The sequence below is a fragment of the Pelmatolapia mariae genome, linkage group LG17 (genome assembly GCF_036321145.2).
Source record: "Pelmatolapia mariae isolate MD_Pm_ZW linkage group LG17, Pm_UMD_F_2, whole genome shotgun sequence".
Lineage (NCBI taxonomy): Eukaryota > Metazoa > Chordata > Actinopteri > Cichliformes > Cichlidae > Pelmatolapia > Pelmatolapia mariae.
The window spans coordinates 28,098,167-28,121,651 of NC_086242.1; the positions used below are offsets into that span (position 1 = coordinate 28,098,167).

At 40.9% G+C, this 23,485-nt stretch overlaps 1 protein-coding gene across 1 annotated transcript; it reads right to left on the reverse strand.

Moving 5' to 3' along the window:
* Window positions 1–931: 931 nt before the first annotated feature.
* Window positions 932–11,106, reverse strand: LOC134646609 (uncharacterized protein C1orf226 homolog). The gene is made up of 4 exons (XM_063500436.1): window positions 10,049–11,106; window positions 9,222–9,418; window positions 8,889–9,013; window positions 932–6,596 (listed from the first exon to the last, which is right to left on the reverse strand). Exons 1-4 carry the CDS (start codon window positions 10,077–10,079, stop codon window positions 5,963–5,965), a joined length of 987 nt encoding a protein of 328 aa, XP_063356506.1. The 5' UTR covers window positions 10,080–11,106; the 3' UTR covers window positions 932–5,962.
* Window positions 11,107–23,485: the final 12,379 nt, after the last annotated feature.

Here is a 23,485-nt window from a genome sequence, read left to right on the forward strand (position 1 = left end):
CATCCAAGCACTAAAAAGAGTTTCTTTATACTTAACTAATGTGTGTTGGGCTCAATAATTTTGAACCTCTAAAAGCTGAGGACTGTGTATAAAAATGTCTATAATTCTTAAACGGCTCATTCAAAAATATTTGTAAAACCCCTTGAATTAAGTCCCAGCTTCTGATTGGCCGACATGACATACTTACCAGTTGAACTTTTTGTGATCCGGGTGACATTTTGAAAGCAATAACAAATGATGAAAGTGTTAACGAAATGAACAGTGTTGTGTTGTTCCTTTGTAAATCTCCCAAACTGAGGTCTGCAGGTACCACTGAGATTACTTTACTCAGAGAAGCTGTGAATCAATGCCTGTGGATCCTTTTTATACAGTCAAAGAACCACTGAGAAACAAACTGGTGAAAAAAACAAACAAACCCTGAAATAAATATGAACATGATGAGGAACATTAACAGATCAGAAATGACATGCATTTGAGGTGTTTAGTTCATACAACATTAGGTTTCCATGAAGGTGGAGAGCTCTTATGAGCTATACTGCAATCAGCCACCAGGGGGTGATAGAGATTTTTTTTTGGATTCACCTCTGAAAAGATGTCACAGTCATCTGCATGAACTTTGTCAGGGTTTTTCTAACCTCTAAGGTGAGGTAAGGCTTTTATAAGATGTGATATAAGTTTTTTCTTAGGTATGTTGTAAAGCAGGGAAGTCACTTTGATCTTAAATGGGGATCTCTTTTTGTCAGCGTAAAGAAGTTTAGCCACACATTTAATCCCTGACACATTTTAATATATAAAAAGAAATGTAATTTCAACAATATGGTTTATTAAGGAATGCTGCTTTGGCCTTAAATTGTAAGAAATAAAAATGTAAATTTACAGAAAGTTCTGTTAGCTTTTCTGGTCCTGTAATTAAAAAACTGAACATTTTTGTTAATTGATGCCCTTTATTTTTTTTAAGCTGAACCCACTATAAAAACCATACATTTCTGTAGGAGCGTTGTGTCATTTAAAGGTTGATCTATTACTTATGAAAAATCATAGAAAGAAACAAAGAAAGAAAGAAACAAAAAAAGCAACATTTTACAACTTCAACCTAAAGCGCTCTATCTATGCAAGATAGCATGGTGTGCTGTGTAGGAGTAAAGTCATGAAGAAAAATCAGCAGGAAAAGCTGTAAAACTTTTAAAAACACAGTTAAAAGTCTAAAATATATGCTGTCATACTACAATTGAGTGGGCCAGATTGGAGTCTTTGGTAGGCCGACTCAGGCCCCCGAGCCTTATGTTGCTACCAAGCTGTAATATGTGAAATGTAAGCTCAAGCTATGCAGAGTATCTCAGCTCAATCTCAGTTTGAGTAACTACATAAAAATTAAACAATCTTTCGAGAACAACCGCAGCATGACCTTCGTTCATACTGCTGGGGGGGCTTCCTTATACAAAACTAGCTGAGAAACTCAGCAGAACACAGCGGAGAGAAACTTGTTGGGTCGAGAAACTGCACCCAGCTATCTCGCGCCCTAGATGATTCATTATGCATGAAGGTCTGGGTTCTTTTGTAGAAAATCAATAAGTGCATCACGTCTGAATTATTAAACAGCAACAAGACCTGCACACACGTCTGAGCCGACTGGTTGTTTACACCAGTGGTGGCCAGTGACCAGGAGTTTCACGAATTAGGACAAACACGGATGAATTAAACATCAGAGCGGTTTCCGCTCTAGAATCCCCGCCACCGCCGCGACTCTCCGAGCGTATGATCCATCAAACAGAGCGTCAGGGGCCTATCGACGCTGACAGAAACTTGGAAGCGAAAATCAGCCAAAACTGATAAGGATGAGAGCTCTGTGCAAGCAGTCGCTGAGTGGCAGGCGTGAGACGAAGGAAAGACAAAACATAGACCATCCCCAGAACAAATGATGAAGAAAAGGTCTTGTTAAGCTTTTAAAAAGACACAGAAGACAAAAAGAGGTTCATGATTAAGTCTATTTTCAGATTTGTTTTCTCAGAAGATTACAGCCATTGGAGGAATTATTTCCCCACTTTAGAAAAAAAAACTACATTGGGAGGATAAAAGCCAAAAAATTATTAAATCATTTTGATTTTTCATTATAAAAAAAAGAGACACAGTCACATAATTTGCAACAGTTAAAGCAGAATTGCTAAAAGGTCCCAGTCTTCTTCAGGCTTGTTTTGAAAAAGCCTCCACGTGCAGCACTCAGCTTCCTTCATTCATCATGTCTGCTGAAATCATGTCGACCAGCGTTGAAAAGACAAAAGCAAGACACGACGTCACAGACAAAGCGTGGTCATTTTCTCCCTCTCCATTTATCAAATTCTGCAGCAGCTAAATAACGCAGATTGCCTCTGACTATATATCAAAATAAATCTCTTTCCTTCATTTGTTAGAGCAACAAAGTGATTAGCGTTTTCACAGAATTTTCCAAAATAGCCTTACAACATTTCCATAAAAAGTACACTGCTCCTCCTTCATCAGCAAATAAAAGAATTCAGCTTTTTAGTGTTTGTGTACTCGTAAAGCTGCTCGATGCATTCTCTGAACTAATGATCGCGTTGCATTGCTTTTACCTTCTGACTCAATCCGAGTGGCTGTTATCAATCCGTTCCTGCGTGTTTGTTAGATCAAATCAAAGCCTCTCTGATAAGTGGTTCATCCACGTGCGAAGCAATTATGTCCGTGCTGAGAGACACTTGGCTTATCATCGACCTACAAGTTACAATTTTTATTTAAGGGTGGTTTTTGTTTCGTTTAGGGACTGATGAGCTCTACATAAACATGAAAAAAAAAACATGAAAAAAAAAATCAGCTTTGGTCGTTACTTGACAGACAGTTTTTCTGAGCCATTTAAAGTGGGCAGGGCTTCTGCTCACGTTTCATACACCAGATTTATATTCAACTCTAGTGGTTTTATAATATTTGCTGTTCAAGAAAATCCTTATTTACCTCATACTGGTGCAGCTCGTCAGGCCAAACACTGTTAAAAAACAAGCCCTCCCCTCACTTTAAGCCACATTCCTTCTGATTGGTTGCCTCTCACAAACAGTAAGTTTGTACAGTAGGTGGGTGGGACTTAAATGACCATATTAGGGATATCTGACATCATACAGAGTGCTTAGAGCAGTGTGAAGCCTTAGCTATCCTCTATAACAAACTGCTTTGGTTTAAGAATCCCATTTTAATAATGGTGGCTATATTTTCCCTGCTCATGCTGTACACCAGTGTTTGTCAGTAGTTATGTTTTTTTGTAATAGTAAATGATACTTTTTCACTCTTGCATCTACCTAAAAGGGTCGGTTTACACATTTTCTTTTTTTAAAAAAAAAAAGAAGCTACTTTTCATTTCCACCTGTCACATCTGCCACTCTCACTTCATGAGCAATGCTCTGGGTGCTGAAAACAGCAGAAAATCTCCACAGTATCCTGCAGGTTGCTTGCTAAAGCTAATGGGACAGTTATGTTTTGTGACTTGGGTGAAATAACTCTTTAATGGGAGACATCAGCTGCTTTATTGTGGTGGTAGATGGCAGTAAGTAAGACCAAGTCAGAGAGAGACAGACTGAGACAAAGCTTCCTTTATCTGTCTCACTTCAGCTCCAACATTCCTCTCATTCTGCCGGGCACGACCTGACCACGACTAGCGCTGGCTGTGCCTCTGTCTCGCTGTCCTCTGGGAGCTCTTTGATATTTTCTAAAGTCAGTGTATCCCTACAAGGACAGCAGGTCACTCACTGAGGCCACTCGCAGAAAATGGGTTCTTTTCAGTGTCTGGGCATTGGGATCTTTGTGTTCACTTTCCACAGTTCAAAAGTCCACTTTAATCCACTCGCACAGATCTGCAGAACAGATGCTCAAAAAGTAGTGTTATAAAAATACAGCTTTGCTTGTGCTACAATAACCATGGCAACTTGATTGTGCTACTCTTACAGTGATAAAAAAAACCCTTTCTGAGTCAGAAGGTTTCAAATGAGCATGTGAACTGCTACGACAAAGGTATTAATACACAGGCTTTGGGTTCTTTTTTTCAGAGCCGATGAAGTGAAAGTAAATGAGAGAGAATCTCTTCTGCAGAAATCTTTGCTCCTGCTTTCTCACTAAAATAATGTGACAAAAAACAGCATGTCTGACTGAGCCAATCGCTTCTGTCTTTGGTCTGTCACTTAATGATCTGCTCGAATAAAAACGCACCTCTTTCATCTCTTTCTGCTGACAGCTAATTATCCTGCTCCTCCTCAGCTCAGAAACAACTTTCCAGCAGCCCTCCCTCCAAAAGCTGCCATCCATCCACCCGTCTCTCTTTCGACTCTCCATCAGGATTTTGTGGAGGTCACTGGAATTCGCTTTCAGTTCAGTCACAGCGGGAAGATGATTTTGGAAATCTTTATCATGTTGGTGTTTCAGTTATGGTCAAATTATGAGCCTGGATCCAAACGCACAGCTCCATCAGTTCGCTTTCCAGGCAAACAAATTTTTATGGTGCAAACAGTTGCTGAGTTACAACAATTCTGCAAAGATGAGTGGTTCAAAATTCCTCCACAGAGCTGTAAAAGACTCATTGCCAGTTATTGCAAACGCTTAATTGCAGTTGTTGTTGCTAAGGGTGGCCCAACCAGTTATTAGGTTTAGGGGGCGAACGCTTTTTTACACAGGGCCATGTAGGTCTGGATTCCCCCCCCGCCCCCTGCTCCTCCCCGAGCTTGGTTCTGCCAGAGGTTACTTCCTGTTAAAAGGGAGTTTTTCCTTCTCACTTCTCACTCAAGTGCTTTCTCGTCAGATGTCGTCTGATTGTTGGGATTTCTCTCTATAATTGTAGGGTCTTCACCTTACAAGAAAAAGCGCATTGAGGTGACTGCTGTTGTGATTTGGCGCTATATAAATATAACTGAATCAAAAGTTTAAGTGTGTTCCAAAAATCCATTTTGGAGAAAGTTCTCTTCCAGTTTGGCTCAAGAACAAACAGGGATCATTTCTTTAGGGTGAAGCTGAGGGTCAAAAGGCGTCCCCCTCCTCAGTAGAAAGTGCTGCGTGACATTTCATATCGACTGAACTGAAAGGAAATTCCTCGCTATGCTTTACCATCTTACACATTCACATCCTTTCCGCCTCTCCACCCCTCACTTCCGTCTTCTTTTCCCAAGCCTGCGCCTAACTCCTAACACTTGAGTGTTATGTTAAATGAGTCTAAATGTACATTATATTGCTGTATAACTTTGAGCTGCAGCAGCGTTTGTATGATTTATACCAAAAATGCAATGAAATGTCCCTTTAAATAGAGCGAAAATATCGTGGTGCTAAATACAATAGTGTTTTATCTTAATACTGATAAAATAATATAAAATTTAATGTTTGTGGTTACACTTGCCAATAACTGCCTGTAACATTTTAGCCCATTTAAAGGATATTTCATCTCACTTAAAACATTCATTGTTACATCATCATTACATTACTGAGGAAGACATGATATGTTAGACACCTGATATACATAAGAAATACACAGTGAATAAATCAGAAGCATTAAAAAACTGCACAAAAAAAGAGTCCCGCCTATTTCCTCTGTTGCTGCTCATTCATTGTCTCATGCTGGTCAGTTTTTGTTTTCATTCATTAAGAAGATTCTTGAAGCGCCCAGCTGACCTCAGATCAGCCGTGTTAGAAAGCAAGGCGTAATTACCGTGACCTTTCAGCTAATCCCACATCCAGAAATCAGATTAAAAAAAGATAAAGAGCCCTTGGTTCTGGAAGTATGTGTTCCCTTTTCCTAAAGTAAAGCCCAGAGAAGATTGAGTTGAAAAATTGAAAAGTGGCAGTGAATTTTTGATTTGCAGTACTCGCTGCAGTCTGTTTGAATTACCTCCACACACATTTCTGGGATGGACACTAAGAGAAAAACTTCAAATGCTTTTTGAAATCTACTGAACTGGTTATTTGGCCGCAGCTCTGTGTGTTACTCAAACGACAGCAGGTCTGGATGGTGCTCCATGTCTTCAGTGCTCCCTCCAGTGGCTTTGCTACAGGGGGCGCCATTCCCCAGCAGGACATCCTCGCCCAGGCTGATGCGGCAAGGAGTTTTGCCCGAGCAGGGAGTAGAGGCCAGCCGCGAGTCAGGCCCCGGCGCCTTCTGCCAGACGTCGCATTGTTTGGCTTTGGACTCCAGAGTGGGATCTTTATTGATGAGGTCTGGTACAGAGAGCTGGAGCCCGTGTTCATCCATGCCTTCATCAGCGCTTCCCACTTCTACGCCATCCTCTTCTCCACCTATCACTGTATCCACGTTGTCATTGATCTCAGCTGTCTCAGAATCAGCTCCGGGTTTCCTCTCTGCTGGGCCCGATGACCTCTTGTCCTCCTCCTTTCCCTGTTGCTGCTCCTCCTCATTCCTTATCTCCTCCTGAGTGATGGGGGATGTCTTCTCAGGGGAGGAAGGGAAGGAGGAAGAATCCACAGGGTCGGGGGAGGAGACCACGGGGTCAGAGGAGATCATCATGTCCTGGGTCGTCTTCAGTGCTCGAGGGAGGCGCTTCTTCCCCGATGGGGGTGGAGGGTCCAGCCGAGGGAAGGAGTCAAAGGAGGTGATGTGGCTGGAATAGAAGAGAGGAATAAAGGTAGGGGGAGAAAAGGGAAAATGGAGATTAAGGGAGGCAACGAAAGACAGACAGAGAACGTTTAAGTGGTGACTACATTTGAAACTTCTGCCATACGCTGCCACAACGAAGAAATCGATTCCTAAACATATTTTATGCTGATGAAGTTTAGCTGCTTGAATTGACCAGAGCTGTTCAAGCTTAAACAGCATTTTTACAGCCTCATGACTCCCCTTGGTGGTTGCCATGGCAGATCATCAACCTGCTTCTCAGCCTATCCCTAGGCATCCATCCCTCTGCACGTCTTCCTTCACTACATCCATGAATCTTCCCTGCGCTCTTCCTCTTTTCCTCCTTCCTGGCAGCTTCATCTTCAACATCCTTTGTCCAAACAATCTCAGTACTTGCCTCTCTGACTTTGTCTTCATACCGCTCGGCCTTTCCTGTTCTCTCCCAACAGAAATCTTTAACTCTGCCACCTCCACCTCCAGATTCAGTCTCTCTGTCAGTGCCACCATCTATAAACCATAAATCATACTGTAGCAGGTCTACTACCATCATGTAAACCTTCCCTTTCACTCTCACCACTATCCATCTGTCACAAATTGCCCCAGACATTTGTCTCCACCCACTCCACCCTGCCTGCACTGTTCTTCACCTCTCTCGGGCACTGTCTGTTGCTTTACAAAAACAATTTAGGCTCTGATGGATAGTTTCCTCCTTCATAACAACGTTACGTTGTGTAAAACATTCTAGAACTGCATTTGGATGCAGATAAAAGCAGATGACCTGTCACAGAGCCGACATACAGGCACAAACACTGAAGCTAGGGTTTGTAATAACTAAGGAAGCAATCCATAAATAACCCATATGTAATGCTGCATTCACAGTAGGCACAAACTATTCAGGCAAAGAAAAAACGCAGCAGGACAAAATGAACATCAGATTTTGCAGTCGGTACACATTAAAACTGTGGGTGGGACTATGACTAAACATGTCAAGAAAAATTGACAGCTAATTGGCTGATGGCCCCGCTGTGCAGAATAATAGAATCCTGTCAGGGGCCGTTTGTTGCATCAAAGAACCACCAATTGTTTCATATTTTAACTGAATGAGACTTTGTCGAACAAAGGCCATCCTAAGTTTGCATGCCGCTTCAGCGTCACTGATAGAAGAATGAAACCTGGCAGGATGACTCAGACTTCAAAGCTGCTCTTGCCTACTAATAAGAACAAGCTGAGTGATGGAGGAGGAAGGCAGCTGGAGAGAAGCAACAAGAGCTTAAACCTACGTTCGCTCGTGCTCGGAGCTCCTCACTGAGTTCAGTGAGCGTGTTTACAAAAAACACTCTAAATTCTTAAGCTGTTCCAGACGACGTCAGCACGTAATCCTGTAGCTAGAGGCCAAGGCGATCACAAATTATTACTGTTGTGTGACCTTTCACTGCAGCTGACAGGTGGAGACAGTTCAATAAGCACTGCTGTGCTGTCTGTCCTCAGAAAATGCACCTTTTTTGTCACAAAAACAGCATCATTAACATCAAAAACCCAAGAAAAAAACATAAACCTTGTTAAGGTCAGAGGCTTTGCAGGATTTGCATTGTCTGGGGAACAGGTGAAGGTCGCACCTCATCTCATGCATTCACGTTTCAAAAATGAGAAGTGAGTCAGCTATAAGTCTGCCGAACCAGCTGGTGGTCCCGAACAATCTTTAGATCGCTGCTAAATGAAGCTAAATCTGTTCTTGGTGCAGCGAATGGAGATAAATGGAACCTGAGCGGCTGAAAAATGACTTTTAGTCGGCCAATCTTCAGGACAACAGACGAAAAATCCTCCAAAGTACGTTTATGAGAGTACATAAACATGTCAAATCGACACATTCAAAAAACAAAAAATAAAATAAACCCCCTAAAACTGAAAACTTCAAAGTGAAAAACTGGCTTATTCAATTCCAGGCATCTCCCAGGCACCTCTGATGTATCATCATTAATTTAAAGCCACATTTCACAGGAAAAATCGTAAATTATTCACCTTTTCTGACCCACAGCCCAATTCTGCAGTAATAGATACGTCCTCTGCTCAGTATAGGTAATGGAATATTTTTGAATAAATTAAGATAATGTCTTTCAGTGGGTTTATTAATTAATTAGACGTGTGGAAAGGCCTCCGAGTTTCACATATTCATCCTAAAATCTTTTGACGTAGAAGCCTGTTAATTATTTGGGGGGGGAGCAGTTTGCACAGTATTAAGATGAAGTATGAATGTGTGTGTGGATATGAGGGAGCATACCTGCTGGCAGCAGTCTGACTGAGTTGCTCCATGCAGCTCCAAACTGCACCAACATTCTTGTTGACCTCCGTGACCCCAATGTCTCCGAGGTTGCTGGGCTCTTTTCTTCTTAGCAAGTCATTGACCTGAAAGAAGGAGAGACGAGAAGGAGAGAAAGGTTTAACCTTTGCAGGTAGTTTTGATACAAATATTTATCGGCTCAGCTGAAAGAATAAAAAGAGCTTAAACCTGTGTTCCTTTCAATAAGTCACACTATATGAGCTTATTTCAAAGGGTAAAAGAATACAGGACCTGCTGAGCTCAATGTCCCGTTTCTGCTTGTGTCGCACTAACCTTTGCCCCGACTGCCTTGCCCAGGTTAATGGCATTTTTCAGCCTCTGCTGTCCTCCAGAGGAGGGCGAGTCCACGCAGCTGGACCCCGGGTTGGAATTAGTCATCGCCGCGGCGCGCCGGGTCGAGGACGGCCCTGGCCTCGAGGTCTGGGGACTCTGCTGCTGCGCAATGGAGTTCTCAAACATACTTTGATCAACTGTTCACAAAAGAAAAATGGAGAGGGAAAGAACAGAAAGGGAGAGAGAGAGGGGTAGGTGAATACACAGTAGGTCTTCAAAAAAAGATGTGAACATGTCTGCTTTTAAAAGAGCATGCTGCAAAGCTGCAGACCTTTCAAGTCTTAGGCAATACTGGTGGGATTTTTTACTCTGAGATGCACTAACTCGGATCTTGAGAGAAAACAAAGAAATATTCCACTGAAATGAACACTTCTGATTGGTGTTTTAAAAAGTTCTTTCATTTTTTCCCTTCCAAACTACTGGGCAAACTTTTCTAACCAAATTCATCTTTTGTAGAGTGTTTCTTCAAACATGTCACGTTCTTATGACGCCCTCTGCAGCTTTGCATTGTAACACCACGATTCAAAGGTTTTTCATGACAATGCATTACATGGGGGGGATCTAGGTGGCAAAGCGTAGTAGATCCAATGATATCACAGAATAATACATAAAACAATACAACAACAAAATAACACCACTGCAGCAACACATGCACATACATAGGCAGGAACGATCAAGCAGAAAAATACAGGATGAGAAAAAGCAAAAAAACCAAACCAAAACAAAAGGCAGCTCAGGTTCAGTCCACTTAAGACAGACGATCTTACCTCTTGGAGATAAATAGTTCTCGGAAAGCATTCAGTAAGACACAAAGTATCAGATATCAATCATTGTACTAGTGAAGCTGTTTCTGCTTAGTCATACAGTACTGCTACAAGGGGACACTTTGGGGAAGGCAACAGCTAAAGAGCGCAGCCTGCAGCTGTGTACGCATATCTGAAAGGTACATCGTCTTCATCAGATAAATGTGGAGAAAATATAGCTATTGGGAATCAGATGGCATATCAAAGGGTAACCTTGACTTCTCTTGTGCACACACAAATATTTCACTTGCCATCTCAATCAGGAGATCTGCAAAAAGCCCATTAGACAAAAGGCCAGAGGAAATGTGATCTGATATTATGAATCAACTGGATACAGAGGGCATCGACTTCAAGGAGAGAGAAAGAGCTAAATGAAGAACAGAAAGGAATACATGTTGTTACTTTAGAGCACACAGAAGGCAGAGAAGAGAAGTGCAAAGAAAAAGAAATGTCAAACTTGGAGGTACGATCAAAACCTTACAGATAATCTTACTATTTTGGCGCCACCTGGTGGGTAAAATCAAACCAATAAACAACAACAGTCCTTGTCTGTAAATATCTGGTGCCACAGCAGTTGTGTGTTTTTAAGAAAGTGGCAATGTTCAGCCCATTTTCTGAAACAGCCCAAACATTTGCACAATATTAACTGCACTGATTTTCAAATATCTTTAGCATTTGCAGCAGTAAATATAAGCAAACTGACGATGCGACCTCAGGCTTAGAAAATTAGAATATTTCAGTATTTTCTGATGTTATACATCTCAAACTTTTAATTGGTTTAACAGGCAATCAGTTAGTGGTTTATGTGATACTTAACAAAAACAATATTGCAGAAAATAATGCTCTTTAAGAGTTAGCTAATGCAGTACATCAGCGAGCAAGTCATTAGCATCACTAACCATAACTCTGCACTTCCTGCCACCAAATAAGTGCTTATTATGTGTGCATCATTCTAAGTTTCTGTGTATTGGCATGACTGAGATTTATGCTTTTGTCTTCCACAAACACATTTCTTAAAATAATTCAACTAAGCATTTTTCCACAAATGAAAAACAGATTCTTGACATTGCTAACAAATGGTATACTGGCACAGATTTGCTTAATTAAAGCTGTGATGAAACTGGAGGCTAATTTATGAATCTGTTTGGCCTGCCTGCGAACATTATTCTTATGTTCTGACTGTTCGTCAAGGTAATCAAGTGATCTCTGGATCAACAGTCTCCTGTTCCACTGGCCAAAAAACATCCTTGTTGATCCCACCAGACAATGAGGCCACACACTTCTACATTACCTTGCAATGGAGAGTCAACGGAAAGACCTTGTAATGTAGTAACCCCACAGCAGCCTGTGAAGGGCACCAGGAAGAGAGGTGTTTGTGACACAGCCTCCATTGTACTCTGAAAAATGTATGTGTAAGTCTCAACGTTAAATGTTTTTGCAGGTTTCCTCTCAGCATGGTGAAAAGGTGAAACCCGCTGTTTGAAAATGAGCCAGAGTGTCACTGGCTGGCTCATTTACACACAGATGCAGTTTATCATCACTATTTATGGGCATTTCACTGCTGGACAGTCCCCGAGCCAGCTCTGAAACTCTGTTGCTTTTATGGCTCACTAAAATGAATGCAAATTCAAAGGCTTTCCATTGTGCTATGTTAAAATGCCAGCATTTCCACTGGGACTGGAGGTCAGCTCGTCCTGACTAAATATACCATCAGTGAAACACAAAAGACTTAAAGGTTTTAAAAAAAAGATATTTAGTCTTCATTGGATATTACTGGCAATGCATTTCTAAGTGTATGCAGTAGTGCTGGATGAATGCATTTCCTGCCAGCAGTTTATATTAAATGGACAATGAGGACATGTGTGACCTTCCACGCATCTTCCAAAATATGCAGCTGCTTTTATTAAATATATAGACGTTCCCATCCATCTCCATGTTCAAAAAGCAATCCATCACACCAAACAAACAATTAACCTCTTTGATCCACCCAGTCAAAGGCAACCCATCTAGGGTCAGAGTCAGATTAATGGCCATCCCTTTTTAACCTCTTTTTATAGAATTTTCTCCTGTTTGGAAAGCCTAGATTGAAAAGCTTTAAGGCCGAAATCATTATCAGCGATAACCTTATCCTAATTCTGTATTTTGGAGAAAGGCAAAGCGGACGTCTTTTGGAGTGTGTCACTTAGAAAAGTTATTCTTTGCTCCCTGGATGCCAAGACTTGAGAGAAAAATTTTATGAAAATCTAATAATATATTCATTAGGGATGTACACGGTTAGTTGACTAATTGTTGCTACTGGCACTAGTCGGTACCAGACGTGGTAGTCGTTTAACATTTTGATTGATGCCCAGTGTCGGTAAATTGCTGTGCCTTAAATGTTATGGAGCCATCTGCCACCAGATGGAGCATCGTTGATGAGAAAGGCCATAAATCTTTAAAGCGATGTTTCTGTTTTCATTATTGTTATTATTATTGTTAGTTGTTTTAAAGGCAAAAGAATGTGATTGTGGATACAACGGACAGAAAAGAACTTTCTCTGAAGGGTGGCTGGCCGCTGCCTTAGGGATGAGGAGACAGTGAGGAGTTCAGTCATTTGGTGGGGGGCTTAGGGTAGAGCCCTTATACCTCCACATTGAAATGAACCAGTTCAAGTGGTTGCCTACTGGGTAAGGTGTTCCGATCGGGCATGTCCTACCAGGAAGAGACCCCAGGGCAGACCCAGGACACTCTGGAGAGACTCTTCTTCTTCCTTTTTGCGTTTGAAATATAATGTTTATAATGCATAATGCAACATACCAAACAGCAGCATTTAAATTATGATTCATTAGTGAAGAAAAACAATAGACAATTTTTGTCACTGTCTATTAAACTGTCCAGGAACAGTTGCCGGGAACATCTCTAGTTAGAGTTAGGGTTGGGATCACCAGCAATGATGACGATACCAAAATCTAGGACTTTATCTGAAAGGTAACCAATTTCTAAAAAAAGATTTTAAAAAAACCCTAAATGGCATTGTGGTTATATTTCAAACACTAGGCCTGGACGATTAACTACAATACATTGGTTAAGTCCATCCCATGTTTCTTTGTGGGGCCTTGTGACACCATTTTAATTTTAAATGGAAAATAAAGTGGTGGAATCACTCTTATCTCAAAACAAATGTGATCTCTGATCGCCTTCCAAAACAAGTGTCTGCTTTCATTAAATATGAATTATTTTACCATGCACCTCTCTATGTCCCACAGTCCATCATACTTACATCACAGTCCAAAAATGAGATGATTATCTATTATCTTAAGTTTGAATACTACACTCACTCTGTGCTTCGTCTGGGAGTGTGACACCTAACGTAACCTTGTGTATTCAGCATCTTAATGTACAATACCATGCCAGGCATTTTTTAGACTTGTAGTCATCATGCACTACCATCAGGAGGGACTCTGATCATCCCAAATTCCTTGTACCGTGGGACAATGAGCCCAAACATACAGCCACAGTTATAAAAAGTGAAGAACAAGGAGTCCTGCTACAGATGCTATGATCCCCACAGAGCTCTGATGTCAACATCATGGAGCCAGTCTGGGATTGCACAAAGAGACAAGAGACACTGAGAACCTGAATTCATAAAAGAACTGAGGGAAATTCTCAAAGATGTGCGCAAACTCTTACTTTCCAAGTATTTCTGTGCTTGAAAGTAACGTTTCAACAACACTGGATCCATTTGAGTTTTATACCAAAAAAGCAACAACATTTATCCTACTTTGAAAAGAAAATATTTAAGAATTCAAAAGTCTGAAACTTAATACAGCTGTGAGACGTGCTCCCCTGGCAAAACAAAGGCTCACACAGGTAGAAATCCAGTCTGCATGATGGATTCTTTTCAAAGTTAGAAGAAAATAAGATTTGAAAAATAAACACCAGCTAAACTAATGTCAGAGCAACATGTAAACAGCGCACAGACACACAGACACACTGTCTCTGTATTTCTACGTCATAAAATCAAACCCTTCTGAAACCCTACGCCATAATCTGACATGCATCTCCCAAGAAATCAAAGAAGAGCCTCCAGCTATAGTGACCGGCCTGTTCAGTACTGGTGATTCTGCTTGTGCATTTCCAACTACTTTCTCTTCTCAGTTTTTGAATTCGTCAGTGAGAGAATGACTAACATCATCTCAATATGAGAAACAATGATCAATACATGGACTCACAAATCCAATTCAATTCAACTTATATTGTGCCAAATCACAACAGTCACCTCAAGGCGGTTTATATTGTAAGGTAAAGACACTACAATAACACAGAGCAAACCTCAACACTCAGATGATCTCCAAGCAAGTACTTGGCGACAGTGGGAAGCTCTTGCTAATAGCTTACACCGCATAGAAAACATGGAAGATGACTACAAGGTAACCAACACATACAGTAACACAGCAGCACGAGCATGAATGCGGGCAATGATGTCGGCCTCTTGCATGGGTTATGTCGTAGGCTCTACACAGATTCCCTGCAGAAATCTAAATTAGGCCTTACTGGGGCATTCAAAGCAACCTCCATGAAGCACACATTAAAAAGCTAATTCTTTTGCTTAGGTGGTTTCAATCATGGGGAGACGCAGCAGTGTGGTGGTTAGCGCTGTCTCCCTGGGTGCTCCCCACAGTCCACAGACATGCATGGGGTTAGATTAACTGGTGCAACTGACTATAGGAAGGTAAGCATGAATGGTCTACGTGTTGGCTCTGAAACAGATGTTGAGGGTGTACACTGGCACAGCGCCTTGTGACATGGACATGGATGGGCTCCAGCCCCACCGCGACCCTGAACTGAATAAATGAACAAAAAATGGATGGATGGTTTCAATAACAAATAAAAGGCACTTCCTTCACTACCAGCAAACTGGCAGATTTCAGTGAGTCCAACTTCCTCCTGACAGGACGCTCATTCACAGCAGCTTGAGAGCTGTTCTGTTTGATTTGTCATTCCCTGTGTTGAGATTTACTTCCAGCCTCTTAACCGAGAATTTCATTTGGCCTCTCATGGATGGGCTTCTGTGCCTCAGCCCCTGTGTGATCTCATATAAGGTCACACAGGTGTATTTCTATCCTACAAATCTAGCCTACTGAAGCCTTAGAATTAGAGAAGTAGTGCAACTTAGATGTTAAAACCACAACAATGACGCAATGTCCCAGTTTCAAACTTTTACCACTTGCTGTGGTTTCAGTGTGCAGTCTGAAAAGCGAACCACAGATTAAAAAGCACAGGCCGAACTCCACAGTTAGAATGAAACTCGTTTGAGCCACAACGTGTTTATGTTCCAGCGCGCTCAGTGAAACACGTTAAGCTCCTGCATAATAACTAGAATAACGAACTGTCAGCATTAGCAAGTTGCATGCTTTGTAGTATTAATAGATGCTGGTGCAGAGACTTTCGGTGTCTGACGCTGAAAATGATTGGAGATAATGGCAACGCCCAACCCAGAAAGCATACAGTGGTTAAAAGAACAATGAAAGAGTGACAGAGACACTCAAAGAATCCTGAACAAAAATCTAAGTGTTTAAATGTAAACTCCGACACACTGAAGTCTTATAGTGGTGTGTTGAATCATTGTGGAGCCTAAGCTGCAGTGAGTGATTTCATTGTTTGCATTTATACCCGTCTGTGGAACTGTGAAACTGAGAGGTTGACAGAGGATTAAATAAATCTCACACAAAACAGTGACTGAAACACAGACACGGAGAGAATTGCATGAGTCTATACACATAGTGTCAGAGCTTTGAAAATGACAATGAACACTAGCTGCTCTATTGGTAATGATCAAGCTAGATTCTATTACAGCTGATTACATTTTGCTTAACTGAGTCATTATCAATATACTGTGTTTATTCTAAGGAGCTTAGAAAGAAAAGCGTCTGGACTTCTTTAAGTTGCTTGAAAGAGTTTCAAGTTTCACGAGTTTCAAGCAACTTAAAGAAGTCCAGACGCTTTTCTTTCTAAGCTCCTTAGACTACGATGACCTGGATGACTGAGAACCTTCACAGACATACTGTGTTTATACTCTGTATTACCAACAAACGGCTCTACTGCAGTTACTGAGGTGTAGTTGCCATTCTGGGAAGGTGTGTGCCCAACCACAGTTTAGATTCGAGTAATCTAATTAAACATATGTCCTGCCCCCGACAATCAACAGCTGAAGCAGGCCAATATCGGCTAGTCATGCTGTTGTGCATGTGCACAGCAGAAGAAGACATCACCTTTAACCATGTGATGGAAGATGGAAGACTGCTGTCCTTGTTATGGCAGTGACATTTTTAGAGTGATCGTGTTGTACGAGCAAACGTGTTTGGATTTAGCCGTTAAGCCATAATGTGGTAAAAACTGTATGCATGCATGGTAGAAATTTATCTTGCTGGGAAAAAACTTTTTAAACCTAATTTTGGAGAGAGACTTGACAAACTTTTGTAGCAGTTTTTAACTGCACAGGTGCTTTTTATACCTCAGACCTCAGAGACTGTTGCTGTTATGGCTCTGTCCTCTGTCCTTTTATGCAGAACATCTTGTCTTTAAAGCAGCTTGTGGATAATTATTCAAGACAGTTTGCATTTTGATTCAGACTTGATCTAAAACTGTGCATGTGCAAACCCTTGATGGAGGTATGACTCAGAAAGGAGAGAGCATAAGTGCTGTAAATTGCCTCTGTGAGCTGTTTGAGACTCTGCTGCAGCTCCAGCTGCTGACTGTGTGGATGAGTGGACCAAACACTCGTCCCTTTTACCTCCTGCACTCCTCTGAAGAGACGCGGCACCATGCTTCAAATTCCTCTGCACTGAAAACTGAGATGTCTTCAGACAGAGGTTAAGAATAATCATATTCTGGAAAAAAAGAAGAAGGTGTAAATGTAAATCGTTCCAGTTACTTTAACTCAAAGAACTCCCACAGCCTGTTTGTTCAGTTCTGCAGGAGTGTGCACAATATTGACTTGTTTACTCCTTGTGCGCTTGCGTTTGTGTGTGTGAGTTGTCTTTTAATTACAAACACGCCTGAAGGACTCCATCTGTAATAATTATCGTTCATTAACGCTGAAATGAGGATTTTGTTTCTTTCTTCGGGAGCTGCTGTGGATTAACAGCATTATTCAGACAACAGCCAGATTAGACACAGAGACAGGGAAGCATGCAAAGTGGGAAGGGGCTATTTTTAATGTGTAATCCGACGTGTAATCCCTCCCATCCTCGTGTATACCACCTAATTAAAATAGCTTTTTTGATATCCAATCAGTCCTGCACCCTGAAGAATAAGCAGGAAAGAGAGTGACGAAAGAAACAGGAGTAAAAACAGACATTTACTGAGCACCAAACAAAGGAGTCAACAAAACCAAAGAGCTCACTCCCACTCGTGTACTAGCTTTGGATGCTAAGCTGAATCCAACGTAATGCTCATGCAATCTTCTGCAATCTACCCCAAAGAGAAAATTCACATAAATCTTACAGTCTGACTGTAGGTCAATCTGTGTGTTTGAACAAAGGACGCCTCAAGAGAGTGGCGAGAGAGTCCACAGACAGTTCAGTGGCCGTCAAGTTAAGCTGTTCTCAAAAACAATTTGAATTCACATTTGTGTTAACACAACTTGTGGATTTTTCCAAGGCTGCGTGCTGGCAGAGCTGGAAACAGCCATGCTGTGTGCAGGTGGAATAATGATGTTAAGAATTAATGGCAGAGTGTGGGTGTTCCTGACAGCATGGTCCGGATGCACACCCACTTTCTTCACCGTTTGGCCAATTCAGGGTCGGAGGGGAGCTGGAGCCTGTCCCAGCTGTCAGTGGGCACTGTGTAAAATAAAGTTTCTCCATTTCACCTTCACACAAATGATGCTTTTAGAGCTAAAATAAGTACTAAATAATTGACTATCACATTAAAAACAATGTGTTTACAGGGACTGTTTGGTTTATCATCGACAAACTTTGCTCACTAGAAAGCATCACTGGGGTGATGCTGGGCCTCAAGGACCAGCCTGCAGGACACTGGTCCTTGAGGCCTGGAGTTGGACACCCCTGCCATAAGCCAATCAATCGCCACTGATTCCCATTTTAACTTCAACTTACCAGAATTAAAAAGGCTTATTTACATTATGGCACAAAACATGGCTTTGATCTCTATGGATACGAGGAAGTTTGATTTTTTTTGTTAAATAATTCCATTCATTTTCATTTATATAGTGCTCAACAACTGTCACTTCAAGGTGTTTTATATAATATTTGTAGGTTAAAGACCCTACAATAATAGAGAAAAACTTCAACAATCAAAGGCCCTAATATGAGCAAGAACTCCAACCTATCCAATTTTAGAATTGGGGATTTTAGTATAGTATTTAATGAGTCTGTTGCTTAGCACCAATTAGCAGATATATGTCTATGCATTGCAGTGGTACAGTTTGAATATAGCTTGCTAATAACTGTACTCCAACTTCTCATCTATACAGTATAAAGTCACTTCTTGTCACTTTGAGGCTTTAAAATGTCAAAACCAGTGGGTGATGTCATGAGTGTACTTTGGTTGGTGAGTAATAGGTTAATCAAACATACATTATAGATAAAGTTAATTACTTGGCTTCTCATGTGCTTTTGTTACTGAATGCACTTAATACATTGAAAAGCTTTTACCTCACTTTGCTGTAATAGGACCTGCTGTTTTCTGAACTGCAACATCACTTTTTAAAAGCAGTGCATTTTGTCAATATCTTTTAAGAAAAGCACATGATTTGGCTCAGGAGGATTGTACTTGTTATGGTCTTAGCAGGAATCAGGTAATAGCAGCGTTTTGGAACAGTAGAGGTATTTGCTACGCGCTGGTAACCTTTACACCAGTGGGAAAAAAAGTAGCTTTCAAGTGCATTAACACCTCAGTTTTGAGAAATTGTTATTCGAGCATTGAACTTGACTTCCTCATGCCTACTTCCTCTGTAAAACAAATGTCCCTACATAGTCTGTATCTACAGCACCATGTTTAATCACTCATATTCAATCAGTCACTCACCTATCTGGTGTTTAATCAAGGTGTAATTACCTCTGACGCTTAATAGCACCTCAGCTCCTTAAATCTTGATTACAGCTTTTGTCTCTATGGTAATGTCCATTTTTTCCCTGCAGGGTCATTTTTCCACGCACATCTTTTATCTTAATAAGTAGTAATGCTGAATTATGATGTGATTATTGAGTACAGTTTTTATTATGTGGTACTGGTAATTGGCCAAATCAGTTTTCGCTGGCCTCCCAGGGAGCTCCCTGTGAGCTTGTAATCATCCCAGCTTGGCTTTGGCATCACCAATCAAAGTGGCAAACTCCCTGCTTTGTTCTTAGCTGAGGGTAACCCACTTCTGTCAGAGACAGCACACAGAACTGTGCACACGTGCATAGAAACACAGACACACACTGACACACAAACTCAGACCCTTTTCTCCTCTTCACTGAGAGAATTTGACCAAAGCCCCCAATGTTAATATGGAAGAAAAAATTTACCAAAAATGAAAACATTTGAACTTATTTCCAACAAGAGTAAAGACCTGTCCAAATATGAAGAAATCTGCTTGTTGCCCATTGCACTGACACTAACATTCCAGGCTCTGTTGGAAAGACACGCTCTTGTATATTTCACACTGACATGTGTCAGCCCACAGTATCCTTTACGGTCGGCTTCTTCTTTGCATGATAGATCTTTAACCCATCACGCAAATCTGTGGATGGCACGGTGAACTGCATTCGCAGACAGTGATTTCTAGAAGTGTTACTGAGCCCGTGTAATGATATATGACAGAATGAGCTCTGTTTTTATTCACTGCTTCCTGAAAGCTAAAACATCAGAGGCATCCAATACTGATTTTCAGCCTTGTCTCTTGCACACAGCCATTTCTCCCGATTCTCAGAATCTTTTAATGGAATTTTGTACTCTAGATAATGAGATCAAAATCTTCACAATATTATGTTGACGACCATTATTCTAAAATTTCTGGAACAATTTGCAGATGCAGATGAACCTCTGCTTTTTATACCCAGTCACATTACTGACCTGTTGCCAATTAACGTAACTATTTACAAACTGTTCTTTCAGCTCTTTCTTTGTAATACTGCTTTTCCAGCTCTTTGCTGCTTCTAGCCCCACTTTTTGAAGACATCTTCATTTTCTCAGTTTAAACATTTGATATGTTTTCTTTGTTCTACTGTGAATAAAACATGAGAGACTAGCAAATCAACCTTTTTTGGAATTGTGATTGTAAAATCAGTAGCGCTCAGTGAGAGATGAGAGAAGCAGACAAAGCTGCATCCCAGTGAGCTGCTGTGAATATGCAAAGAGATGCGTGCAGGGCTGAAAGGATGTGTGAGCTGAAACACTCTCACTTGAACACTAAACATACTAATCTTCAGGCCAGACAGGGTCATTATCGCTGATGTATTAAATTAGAGCTCTCGCTTGGCTACATTAACATATGAGAAAAGTATTAGTACAAGAGAGGACAATCACGTATGCAAATTCAAAGCAAGGGGGGAAAAAATCTGCTAAGGAAACGGAAAAAGGTAGAGTCGCTCATCAATTTATGACTAGGTGTCAGTTTAACATGAATGATTAAAGCGAGGGGGCTCTGGTAAAAGTCTGCTTTTGATGATGAGGGGGCGAATGCAGGAGAGGATTAATGGAAGAAGTTTCTGATTGTTCAGACTGAACTCTCACTGACTGCTCTCAGGCTGCTTTGAGTCTTTTTCTACTTTTTCACTTCCATTGTAAATATTCTTATACAACAGTGTTATTTTGCTGTTTTCTCATGAGATCAAAAAGTCTGCTATTGTACCTTTAAATAAAATAAATGCGCCCGATTTTAAATTGGGGACCAATTTTTTGTCTTGCAGTTTTCAGCACTAAAGCTACATCGATATATATATATATATATATATATATACATATATATATATATATATATATAAAATGAAGAGATAATCAGTGTTATTCACTTCATCTGTCTGTGGTATATCATATATATGATACATGATATATATATGATATATTGGGGAGCAGTCTGCAGTGGTCAGTATCTAAACATGGTCCAATAGGGCAGCGGTCCCCAACCTTTTTTGCACCACGGACCGGTTTATGACCAACAATATTTTCACGGCCTTTAAGGTGTCGCAGATAAATACAACAAAATAAAACCAATACCAGTACCAAAAAAAGAAGACGAGCTACTGTAACTCGCATTGCTGAAAACGTTCACGCTGGCTTGAATAGACAGTGCATCACAGTTTGTTGCGTATTGAGCTTCATAGTCTCAGACCATTCAGGGTGTCTATGCTGACCTCTGTCCACCACTGGAGCATGGAGCACTGGAAGATGGTGGCCTCATTTGATGAATCAGGTTTTTCTTTGACAACACGTGGCTGGCCGGGTGCATGTGCATTGCTTTCCTGGGGAACACATGACACCACAATGCACTATGGGACCCAGGCAAGCCGGCAGAGACAGTGTGATGGGCAAAGTTCTGACAGAAAAACCTTGGGTCCTGCCATCCATGTGGATGTTACTTTTGACATGGTATGTGAGAAAAAACAAGTTCGATCCATAAAGACCCCACCTCACCATTTTACAAGACATAAAGGATCTGTTGCTAACATCTTGGTGCAGATACCACAGCAAACCATTAGGGGTCTGCTTCATCAGGTCAGGGCTGTTTTGGCATTAAAAAGGACGACCAACATGATATTAGGCAGGTGATAATAATGTTATGCCTCATTGGGGTACATTTGGATGTCCCACCCTGACCATTCGCATTTGTAATTGTACCAAAGAACTCACAAAAAAGCAAATATTTGATTCTGTCCTAAAGTGACCCAAACATCATGTCTACAATCATCACTGTTAACATGACGTGAGCTTTGGGCTAACAACCAACACACCACACAGCTGTCTTCATTGGAACAGCCTACAGGCTGCAAGTCCACAAGTGGTGCATCACAACAGTCATTTAATTAGCCACAAGAGGTCAACAGTAGGAGGAATATCATATTCTGCATTAAGAAATATTCCTGCATTAGTGTGCACTTTTTTCCCATCTGCAGTGTTTAGAAGAAAATGCTAAATCAATCAGCTTTTAATTGAAAGAACTTAACAAATAACACAATCTTAATAGATTTGATAAAACTTCAAATTAAGACAAATTTTGACACATTTATCTCCTGCCTGGTTGTTCAGTTGTTTTAATTAGTAGAATTATCTTCACGCATTTTTGTCTGCATCTTATCTCCAGCCTAATTTCTCCCCCAGGATATCATTTCAGTTTTATCTAACTTAATTAGTGAAATTTGCTTTTCCTGCTGGACTCAGCAGTGCATCAGAAGGAACTAACAGCTCAGCAGTAAAATCTGAACTCTGCAGATTATTACAAAGCTGCCCCGTCCTCCTCTAGTGCCATACCCGACCGGTTCTCCCCTTCTTTTTCTTAAACTGGACACACGTAATCATAGATATCTTTTAAACTTTAAACTTCATCCCTCTAAACATCAGTCGACATCTGCCTTGGTGCGAGACTTGGACCCTCAGTCTCAGGGGACAAAAACCCCCCATCTTATTAAAAAAAAATAACCTGCCTTCTCTTGCTTCCCATCCTCTCCATCTTCTTCCATTTCATCCTCTCCCTCAGGTAAACTTTGTGCGCAGCACTACTCTGTTCTTCCCTTTGGGATTGTTTTACTGGCAGAAACTGCATTTAGGCTACAAGGCGCCAGAACTATTGAGTGAAACTAATACAAATGAAACAAGCCTCCTGACTTTGCAAAGCTAAAATTCTTCATTAAAACTAAAACTAATGAATCTCTGCTATTTAAATTAGACCATGCAATGACTAATCCCACATCATCTTCACCGAATCCAATACTGGTTATGTTTTTGTAAACAGGTTAGAAATGCTGAATGGAGTGAGTCGACCTGACCTGACTGTTCAATAAAGCAATTACTGTGGCACACCTTTGGGCTCAGCCTGTTTGACTAACACACACCAATGCTGCTAAACCATTAGTACTTGTTTGCATGTTGAAATTCTGCTGATGAGACACTTTCATTATGGTGAAAGACATTTTAAATCTAATTTTGTTCCAGTCTATCTAGACACTTTGACCGGATTGGTGAAAAATCTAAATGACTGGTGGTTTTACAAAGAAATGATGAAATGAAATGATACAGATGATGAGTCATCATTACTGGATCATAAGCAACCTTATCTGACTCAGCAACACTGGAGTCTCAGGAGCGGTGGATGCTTATTTTTTTTCGCAAGGCTAAATTGTTAGAGGGAAACATCCAATTGATGTGCCACTTGTGTTCAGGGCTGTGTCCTCATATCCCATCACACTGATGCTCGAATTT

Excerpts from the sequence above, each read along its gene's own strand:
- LOC134646609 (XM_063500436.1), bottom strand. The coding sequence starts at position 10,079 with ATGCTTTCCGAGAACTATTTATCTCCAAGAG. Across the intron at positions 9,419-10,048 it reads GAACTATTTATCTCCAAGAG|TTGATCAAAGTATGTTTGAG; the intron begins GTAAGATCGTCT and ends TTTTGTGAACAG. Across the intron at positions 6,597-8,888 it reads AGTCAGACTGCTGCCAGCAG|CCACATCACCTCCTTTGACT; the intron begins GTATGCTCCCTC and ends CTTCTATTCCAG.